Source organism: Cryptomeria japonica, chromosome 5 (assembly GCF_030272615.1).
Source record: "Cryptomeria japonica chromosome 5, Sugi_1.0, whole genome shotgun sequence".
NCBI lineage: Eukaryota > Viridiplantae > Streptophyta > Pinopsida > Cupressales > Cupressaceae > Cryptomeria > Cryptomeria japonica.
The window spans coordinates 209,002,664-209,014,249 of NC_081409.1; the positions used below are offsets into that span (position 1 = coordinate 209,002,664).

At 29.7% G+C, this 11,586-nt stretch overlaps 1 protein-coding gene across 1 annotated transcript; it reads left to right on the plus strand.

The window, feature by feature from the left end:
- Positions 1-2,045: 2,045 nt before the first annotated feature.
- LOC131055481 (ent-kaurenoic acid oxidase 2) lies at positions 2,046-9,549 on the plus strand. The gene is given in 10 exon segments (XM_057989966.2): positions 2,046-2,298; positions 2,462-2,792; positions 2,885-3,034; positions 3,678-3,788; positions 3,791-3,934; positions 4,217-4,303; positions 4,436-4,514; positions 4,614-4,720; positions 9,145-9,266; positions 9,459-9,549. Coding segments are annotated over 10 exon segments (1,455 nt in total). The 5' UTR covers positions 2,046-2,065.
- Positions 9,550-11,586: the final 2,037 nt, after the last annotated feature.

Here is an 11,586-nt window from a genome sequence, read left to right on the forward strand (position 1 = left end):
ATCTATCTAAATTATAATAAAAAATCTATCAAAATTAATCTTTCATCTCCTTGAACTCTCATTCATCTTGATGATGGATCATAGAGTGTGATCTGAAATATTGATGACTAAAAAAGCTTGCACACAATCAAATCTAGAAACCTCATACACTATTGTCATGGATTGTGAAAATCTAATAGAATTAATACAAAATCTAATTTAAAATATAAAATATAAAATATTCAATTTAACTTGTAATGTAGAGTTAGATATTAAATATTATCAATAATTTTAATTTAAAATGTAAAAAAAAAAATTGAGAAAAAAGCAATCTCACATTTTTTTACATGTTTTGTTTACTTATTTGAAATACAAAATCTAATTTATGTTAGTTAATACAAAATATAAAATATCCAATTTATCACTAATTTTAATTTAAAATGTAAAAAAAAATTATTTCTAACATTTCATTTTAATTATTTTTAACCTTTTTTTTACTTATTCAAAATACAAAATCTAATTTAAAATATTAAATATCTGATTTTATTTAGAATGTAGAGTTAGATATAAAATAAATTTAATTTAAAATCTAAAACAATAAAAATCCTTATGTCTAATATAAAGTGTAGAATTCAAGATTTAATGTGAAACATAAATGAAATAATATTTGTATCATATTTTTATGTTTAATGATTATTCTAAGAAAAATGACATAATATGCCGAATAAATACAATTTTAAATATGAATTACAATTTTTTGTGAAAATAAAAAAATGTAAGAATTAAAAATAAGTAAAATATAATATAATGAAAATTGTATAAATTTCATTGCAATATAAATTATGTAGAAAATAAAATATAATTGAATATATAGAATTATATATGAAATATGTAGTCAATATAAAAATTACAATTTTTTAATGAAAATAAAACATGCAAAAATTAAAAATAAGTAGAATATAATACAATGAGGTCAATATAAAGATATTGATTACATTTTTTACATTCACATTTTATTAATATTTCAATATATATATATATATATTAATTTATTCAAGGGGTAAACGCTTTTGATCTGGAGCTATGAATCAGTGAGGCCACAAACGGGGGACCTTATGAGCACAAAGGACCAACGAAGTGTTTTAACCGCGACACTACATGTCCGAAGACTATTAATATTTCAATATTAGAGCTACAATATAATCTAATTATTTTGATTTGTCTTTAAATATTACAATTATTAGAGCTACAAAGTTATTAACAATAGCTAGCTTAAATGAAGCTTGCCAAACAACATACCTAAAATTGCAATTGATGCATGGACATGTTGGTGCAAGGTCACCACCAAACACAATACAAAGGAATTAATCAAATTAGTCCTACTTTTCTAACCACGTTGTTATACAAAGGTGGTATTCCGTTGTAAACATACAACAGAGTTTGTGGAGACCTCAATCACTAACATTGTGGATGATCATATGCTTGAATAAAGCACAAAAGGGTCGCCTACAAACAGACTTATTTTCAATTATAGTGAAGTATTTGTTCGACATCTTAAAACAAAAAAAGAAAAAAAAAGATTTTAAAGGATAGGACAAAGAATGAATAAGTCTACACGGTCCTCAATTGTGTAAGGTGTATTAAAGATATCTCAACGACCAACAACAACTGTATTATATGTAATCGATCTCTTAATCATTTTCATGTACTATAAAAAACATTTTAGCACAACTTGCCGATTCAAACTAAGTTCCATTTCATTCATATCCAGTTATCTTCATATTTCAAATTCAATTCATGGAAGTACTAAAAAATAACTAAATGATATTTAAAAGACCTATAGGCACAGCTGTCCATAAGGATATACTCTCAACACTGGAATATGTCTCCCAAGCCGGACTACAAAACAAGACAATAATTCCCATTTGTAATTATTATTACTTAGTTTTGTAAAGCAGAATGGAATATCCCCCTCTAGGCTGTCTTCAAAAGAAGACAAAGCCACTCCAGTCTATAAAATTAATAGTAGCAGTAGAGCTAGTAACCAAAACCACATTACTCTACAAGCTCTATTAGAGTTTTTCTCATGGATGCAATGTGGGCAGTGGGATTTGGATTGGGTTTTCTCCCACTGGTCATATGGGTGCTGAGATCCTTCAATGAGTGGAGATACTGTTACCCATATCTAACCTTCAAAAGTGGCAGAAAGCTTCCTCCTGGTCATTTGGGTTGGCCTATCATTGGAGAGTGGCTGGACTTTTTATGGTGTTTCAAGTTCACAAAGAGGCCTGATGATTTCATATGGAAGAGAATTGCTAAGTAATTTGTAAATCTCTCTTTTTCTTTATGCTTGAAATTTAATAAAATATGTTTGGGCTAGGGCACAGGGCACACAAATATAGGTTTTCAGTTTATTTGCTTTGCAATGGTATACACAAAATCACAGGGAGAACTGACATATGTATGTAACATTGCATTCCAGATATGGAGACACTGGGGTTTACAGGACCCATTTATTTGGGTCACCTACTATCATAACATGTTCTCCAGAGGCCAACAAATTTATGACAGGAGGAGGAACAGAGAGTGGCAGTTTAACTGCTGGCTGGCCTTCTCCTCAGGTGATAGGGGCTAATTCAATTGGCATGGTGGAAGGTCCCCAGCATAAACGTATTAGGCGTTATCTGATGGAAGCCATCAACAGTCCAGAGTCATTAAAGAGGATGTTCATAACCTTACAGCCCTCAATAAGAGAAGCCCTTAAAAATTGGGCTCTCAAGGGTACAATCACTGCTTTTGATGAAGTCAATGAGGTATAAGCATATATCCTTGACCCAAATTCATGAGATAATTAAGATACCTCACTATAAGCTTTCTAACCTAAAGATGTTATGGTCCTTTGTAGGTGCAATTTAGTAATATATGTAGATTGCTGTTCAGTTTTCAAAGTGCTCCAATGTTAAAAGAGATGCGAAGGATTTACACAGGACTTGTAGCTGGACTTAGAGCTCAGCCCATTAACTTCCCAGGCACTGCATTCCACTCTGCTCTCAAGGTATGATTTCTTCTCCCACTTCAGTTTTCGAAATCAAAGTTTTAGTATATTAATTAATTTATTTTTTAATTTTGAGAGTTATATAGTCAATTCATGAAGTTTCTACAGGTCATATTGAATTTAATATGTTTTTTTTTGGATTAGCTCAAATTCATGAGAGGTAAAAAAGATATACACAATCAAAATCCAGAAGCTCAAATCACGCTCTACATGAACTATAGAAATCTAATAAATACAAACAAAATGATGTCACCAACCACTCCAACCACTCCAACCACTCCGTTTAATTTTATCATAAGTTTATACTGTCCAACCAACAAAATGTATTTCAACCATCTATAATGCTTCATCATTAATAAATATTATTATGTTTTCCATCTCTATTTGTATGAAAGTCCTATTATTATTATGTACCTATCAACTGTAAATATTCTAATCGGCAAACAAAATGATGCCACCAACCACTCGACTTAATCTTACCTTTAGTTTATAGCATCCAACCAACAAAATACACGACCTCCAAAAATGTTTCATCATTAACAAATATTATTAAAATTTGAAAGCATTGATGAAGTCCTTTTTTGTTCTTGTATGAATGTTGGCTAGTTTTGTAATCTTATTCTGAAGTATTGAATGTGTACAGAGTAGAAAGAAATTGTCAGCAATGATGTTATCTGAAATGCATGATAGAAGGGCAAATAAGAGCAGCATTAAAGAGGACTTCCTTCAAAATTTGATGGACTCAGTGGATTCCAATGGAATGGAGAAAAGTTGAGTGATGAGGAAATTTTTGATAATGTGGTGTCACTTATCTTGGCTGGTTATGCATCTACATCTCTTTCAATCACTTGGGTCCTTTATTACTTGGCAAAAAATCCTTCTGTTCTCTATAAATTAAGGGTGAGATACAAACATTGTTTAATAGTTTTTTTTTTTTAAATTATTTTGTTTATTAAATGTAAGAAATTTTCAGTTGATGATAAATTGTCTTGATATCTTTTAGATTTAATTGTGTGATAAATCTTTTCATCAACGTTTCAAATCATGTTCCGTGATCTATTATCAGGATGAAAAAGCTTGAAAAGAGAAAATGGATCATATAACATGATGTGAAAACGTTGATGAAAAAATTGATCTAGTGTATACCATTTTTTTTACAAAATATTTTTATTTTTACTTCAGGAAGAAAATAGATTGATCAGAGAGAAGAAAGGAAAAGATGAACGCCTAACCTATGAAGATACAAAAAACATGACTTATACTTCAAAGGTTGTATTGAAAAACATATTTTTTAAACATTTTATGAGTTACCTTCAAGTATTCTTTCTTGAGTGAGGATGCTTAGTGCCTCCAATGGGTATGATCAAAATGACTTGGCTTAGTATTCATATATTGGTGCAGGTGATTGAGGAAATAGTTAGGATTTCTCATGTATCATCTTTTGTATTTCGGAGTGTGGCAAAAGATACAGATTTCAATGGTAATAGTTCTATTTTTTTATTTTTTTATATTATACATTTATGAATAATTATTTCCATATTTTAATACAAATAAAATAATAAATTGTGTTTGTTATCAGGTTACATATTTCCAAAGGGATGGAAGGTCATTATTTGGTTGCGAACTAATCATGTTGATCCTCGATATTTTGAGAACCCTTTAGAGTTCAAACCTGAAAGATGGGATGTAAGTATAAGTATTTTCTTAAATATAAGCTATTTCTTTTTTGTCAAGGGGTTTTCATGATATTTGTTTAAAAGTCTTATTTTGCATGATGGAAATAAATACACTTCACTATAAATTATTTAGAACAAATAATTACATAATAAAGGTTTCAAAATAAGAGTTGGGATTAGAATTATCAATGTAAAATTAGAATTATAGAATTGTAATAAATGAAACGTGATATTTAGTTTAAAATTTGGATGGAAGAAAACTGTAAAGCGGAAAAATTGAACCCTAGTTGCTCTCCCCTCTTCCAACTCCAAGGAGAGAGAAGGGAGGTTACTAGGGTTGACGGTTTTTCACTTAGGGGAGACTTTACATTCAAAAGAGGGGTTGAAACCCACAAGTTCCAATCCCACACAATGCAAGATTGGATTCTAAATGAGTTTCAAGGGTTAAGACAGCAAGGCTACCCTCTTTTGTAAAGAATGTGGATAGAATGATTAAGCTAGGAATGCATAGAAAGTGAGAAAGATTCGCTTATAAACTGAGATAGGAATATAGGATGAAGCTGCGGACTTGGAATTAGCAGTAAAATGTCGAGACGGCGCTGTCCTGCAAATTTGAGCGAAAGTTGACGGGACGATGGCACCCGACGTGCACACGGTCCTCCGAAAAATCTGCGAAATGAAGGGGGATCTTTTCGTCTCTGCACAAGGATTCCAGATCTTCAATTTCAGTCGCGTACCTGTAACCTACACACAGAAAAACGAAGACGATTGGGGGGTTAGGGATTAGGGGTTTGCCCTTAGGTCAAACCTCGGTTTTGGAATTAACCAAGAAATGAGAAACGCTGTAAATGTAATGTAAAACAAGTACTAGTACCTTGTTGTAAGGATGTTTGTATCCTTATATGCGAAGGTATAGATGTTGTTGTTTGTTGTATGTTGTATGTTGTAGTATGTGATCTCCTCTTCAATGGTTGAATCCTTGTCTTGAATGCAACACTTAGCCTTGAATGGAGACTTGGAATGATCAATTGCTTGAAGGAATGCTTGAATGCTTAAATGTTTGAATGCTTGAATGTTTTAGTATCGTTTTCACCTTTTTTTCATCCATTCTTATCTCTCCAAATGAGAGAGGAAAATGTAGTTTATATACTTGCCAATTAGGGTTGATAGACTGATTTTTCTGACCTTAGGCCGACCAGGAAACAATATTTTCCAATTTGCAAACATAAAGACCCGAAGCCCCATAGGAGACTGGGCCCAGAATAGGGCCAGGGACCAGGGCGCTGGGCGCTCTGGTCCCACCTCCCGAGACAGCAGGGTGCAAGGAGGAATCAGGCCAGGGTGCAAGAAAATGCAGTTTTTGGTGCCATGAGCAAGTTTCGGGGTCTCCATTCAGGTTTCGTGTTGCGTCGCCATCGTGAAGACCGAAATGCAGTCGAAATTGCAAGTGTCGCAATTTTAAGACGCTACAAAAACATTGTTGAAGATCTCTAGAATTGATTTACTAGTATGTAGAAAAAAATGGTCCTATCTAGACAAATGCCTCAAATCTTTTCACTAACTATATTTCTCTTCAATTTAGACATGGTCTACCCTTGTAAAATTAAACTTAATGCATAGTCTTGAACTTGAACCACAAAAATGAACTGGAAAAATTAATGATTGTTATAAATATTTCTTACCTTGATGTTCACGTGTCTAAAGTGGGTTGGTGTTGAAAGACACTATTTGGTAAATCGGCAATTAATAATTTATTCCACTTTGGTAAATCCCCTAGATGAATTGATTTAACAATAATGAATGTGGGAAAGTTTGTAGGGACCTAAGATAATAATGTCAATTTGATAATGCAAATAGTGTTCTTAGTGATGATATACTGATGATGCGTAAATACATTAGGGCTTGCAACATGATTTCTAATGAATAATGCTCTTAATACAAAAACATAGGACACAAACCCATAAAAAAATATGTGTTGATTTAGGTCATTATAGGAGATTAATAACATGTAACAGTAGGTAATCATTATATTTATCCATTATAGCTAATGTGAACACATAACATATCTATAAAATAACTAGAGAAAAATATCATATAATAGAAGATATACATTAGATTAAAATAATTAGGAAGAAAATTTAACTTTGAAAGCACAGGCTAAACCCACAATAGTGAGTCCCAAACTTGGGACATGAGAATTTTCAATTTGGATAGAGGTGAAAATTAAGAAACGCCTTCATTCAAGGGTGTTTTGAATGTAAAAAAACTTCAAATGTAGATAATTTTCATAAATGAAAAAAAGGGACCTTTGTTCAAAGGTTCCTTTCTACTCATTTTATCGAAAATTCCTTTCTATTCCTTTTATGAAATTTTTCATAGGATGAATAGAAAGGGTCTTTCTAATAAATTCTTACAAATTTAAATCCATTAATATATTCAAAAACTCCAAATTTTAGGGCCAAAGATTAGCTATTTGAAAGATGAAATGTTTTAAATATATATCCCATAAATATGAAAACTATAAATCCATAGCATGCCTCTAGGAGTTGTCTAGGAGCTCTAGATCTCAAAATGACCAAGTCTACAACCTCATCATGGACAAGTATCCAAGGGTTGTTTTAGGAGATTCCAATATTCTAATAGGTCAACTCAATAACCTCCATGTAATTAAAGAATCATCTAAATACTAAAAAAATCTCCAAGCCATTGCATGATCAACTCCAATAGTTTAGGGATGAAATCCAAGGAAATTAACAATATGATCTACAATCCACTAATTATATTTTTTTTAATCTCCATATTTTTCCTTTTAGAAATGACCATAATTTTTGTATTTGAAAAATATTCAACTACACAAGATAATCCTATTGATAACCAAGATTAGTATAGGGCTAAAAGTGCCCTTCTAATCAAGCTAAGACTAGTAAAAAACAAATACTAAACATCTAACTCTTGATCTTTGAAACTAATTGTAAGAAATAATATTAATCCTATATTAAAAAAAATTCAAAGTAAATGTAAAATAAAAGATGCATAATACACAACACAATATTTATATAGAAAATCCTTTGCAAAAAATCAGGATGCCATGTAATTTTTATTTTGTCTAGCCATGTTCAATAAGTATGCATTTCATGCAATATTTGTATGGCGGGAAGAGACCTAGAGGGTTCTTTAATGACCACTCTTGGTCCCATTTAATATAAATGATATTAGACATATAAAATAGCAAGAGGAAAATGTGTCACAATAAAATGTAGTAATACATCATAAGATGACTAAAAAACAATTGAATAGTACTATTATCATATAATTTTAATGTAGGCCTCAAAGTATATGCATATGTAGATAACATTATATACATCCTAATTATGGTGTGAATATATATATAATTATAAGTACTCTTAACATAAATATTAAGAATAATTATAGCTAATAGCCCTTAAATAGAAAGAATAAAGTGTTTGGGTAGGACCTAAAGTGGTGAAAGAGTGGTTGAGCTTACTAATATTTTTACAAATCAACTAATATACTACTTCTATAAATGAATCTTGTAGGATTAATTATTTAATTAATCATAATTAATTTTAAATATCCTATTAAATATAATGAAGCTAATGTTAGAAAATGTAAATAAATTTAAATATTTATTTGTTAAATCAATATGGAATATGACTTAGTTGGGTTACACAAGTGATTCATCAATTTCATAGATATTTAAACATTGTTAGACTAACACACTAAAATATACAAACATTTCCAAAAATGATTTTGCAAATATGAATCTTATCTTTAAACTACCATTATAGACATTTTTAACTAATAATAAAGAGCTTATGTGAAATCATATATTTATCTTGTAGAGGGTTTTGGATGTACATGTGTGTGGGGTATTTGGGATCTTAGAAGAGCATGAAGAATCATAATTACAAACAATTACATGATAAAATAATTATGTACTAATTCAATTATGAGAAGTGAATAACTACTATTTAAATAGTGAATTGATTAAAAAATAAAATTAATAAACAAAATTCGTATATTTTTATTAATATCAAATGATCAATTAATTTAGTGGAGTGAATTTATTCACAGTTTCTCTCTTATTTTTTCTTTTAACCTATGTATTGTTGTAAAGGTACGTAGAAATTATCTTCTCTATGTTTTTTTCACACTTTTATTCAATGCTATTTTATTTTTTCATATTATTATAATGTAGAACTGTAATAATTCATTTTATTTATTTTATGATTTTAGAGGCTTTAGCCAAACTTAAGAATATTTCATGTACATGGTATTGGTCTTAGATTGTGCATCTTCTCTATGATTGCATCACCTTTCGTTTAATCATATTAAATATTTTTTCCATGGTAATGGATTTGATATTGTTATAAATTAAAATACTAATTCTCACATTTTTTTCTCATTATTTAGGGGCCTAAGTCAAAGGCGGGAGCATATTATGCATTTGGTTCTGGTCCTAGATTGTGCCCAGGGAGCAATCTTGCTAAAATGCAATTATTCATGTTTTTACATCTTGTATCCAATGATTATAAGTAATTTTCTAATATAAATACTTTTAAATATTGATAAACTGATTTTCTAAAATTTCATGACTTGTACCTTCAATTATTAAACTAGGCAATAGCTTATTGTATATCTTACATAATTCTTTCATTCCTTATTTTAAGATGGAATGTAATGTTAATTAAATGGCACTAAAGATTTTTCTTGTTTTTTGAGAGCAGGTGGGAGCTTGAAAATCCAAATTTTAAGATAAAGCATCTGCCACATTCAATGGTCGTAGATGGTGCAAAAATGAAATTCAGTCCTATTTAGAAGGAAATAAAATGTATAAATATTGATATTGTGTTTTCAGTTCTTCTAAATAATCAACAAATAGTATATGATAACCAATATTAAACACTTTTTAATATTTGAGATATTTTTTGACGCTAATTTTTAATTTATATTTTTTGATCTTTATGAATTTTAATTTTGTATATTACGTATAGTATTATATTTTAACAAATGTATTTCTTGTGTAATATATAAAATTAATATGTAAAGAATTTCATCTCTCTATTATTTTCAATTTTTTATTTATTCAAAATAACTTTATTTATATTTTAAATGTTCAAAATATTTCAAGTAAATGTTAATTATTAAGTTATAGAACTTAAATGAATATATAACAATTGTGACCATCAATATATAGCCACTATATTCAAACAAACAAACAATATCAAATTTCCATAATTTCAAATACCATATTATAGTCTTTCTAATTCTAAGTAGATTTTGATGGTCCATAAAAGTAAAAGGAAGATGCTAACTGTTTTAGGGAAGTAAATCAACTTACACGAAATATCTTGAAACCAAAGGAAATGTGTAATAATGAATAAGTGCACTATGATAGTTAGGTTGAGATAGTTATGCTTGTGTATGAAGGAAAAATCAGCATGTCAATTAGACTAAAATGTAACCAGTAAACCTTAAATCTAGTCACAAGAATCAATCGCAACATAATGAAAAAATACTAAATGAAATCAACAAAAAAATTAAAATAACAAAACCATAAGAAAACTCAATGTTGACTTCAATGCAGTTTCCTTGTGTTGGGTGATGGCTCTCAAAGTCGTATACATGTACAAGAATTACGAAGATAGTGGTTATTGTTGTAATTTGAAATGATAGATAAATGAGATTAAATAGATTTAGGAAATTTATTTAATCAAAAGAACATCGTTAGGTAATTAAATAATTTAAAATTATTATTTAATTATGAGAAGATAAAAACTGAATTTAATTAAAAATTAAGATCTCTTAATTAAAATAATTAAACAAAGTTAATTAAATAATAAGATTATCTAATTAATATTAGGAGGGAAATAATCAAAGAATAATTGATTATGAAATTAGAGGGAAATTTGAATTGTGATTTTTAAACAAAAGATTAATATTAATTTAGAAGAATAAAATTAGATTAATTAAGTAATGAAAATTATATAATTAAGAAAGATGAATAATTAGTAAAATTGGTGTTTGTAGGCACGGGACAATTTAGGTGTCTACATTTTGTCTCTCTTTGAGACAATGTTCCAAGTACTGGATTGTTTCAAAGAAAAAGTGAAAAACATGCCATAATATGTCAAGGGATGGAGGTAGGATGCCCCATTAAGAGATTGTTTGTGCATTAAAGGCATGAATGATCTCTCAAAAGAAGTAGAATGTTGTACGAGAGATAGAAGAATGGCTATCTTGATGACATGTAAGGGTTTGATTGGATAGTAGAGATGGTTGGAGTGATTTATAGATTGATTGGATTAATTAGATTGATTGGTAAAGATCGGGTCTGGTTTTAGGAAGGACACATCCTGTATAAGACAAAAAGATAGATGATTGTCTTGTTTCAAGAAAGACACATCCTATATAAGACAAATGATAGATGAATGTTTGATGAAAGATGAAATATGATGAAAGTGAAGAATGTTAGTTTATGGTAAACAAGGGTTTATTGTGTTTTTATTGGTGTACAACAATATCACCATTGAGCCTTATCATGTGGCAAGTGGATATATTGCACCAACGTATGGAAAGAACAAGGTGAGGACTATCCCCTTGTGTTAATAGATGCATTGCAGACACAAAATTCCCTAACTCATACTAGAGTTAATAAATCCCTGTCAGAATATGTGAGGAAGTAACCACAGAGCATGTTAATCTTGATGCAAAATAGCATTATATGACCTTTGACTTGCATAGGGTGTTCTAATTATGTCAAATGTACACATAAGGAACTTTGTTGCTCTAGCAATATTATCAAGACAAGCCACAAATAAAATCAAAGATAAAAATCATGATCCATCCTTGCTC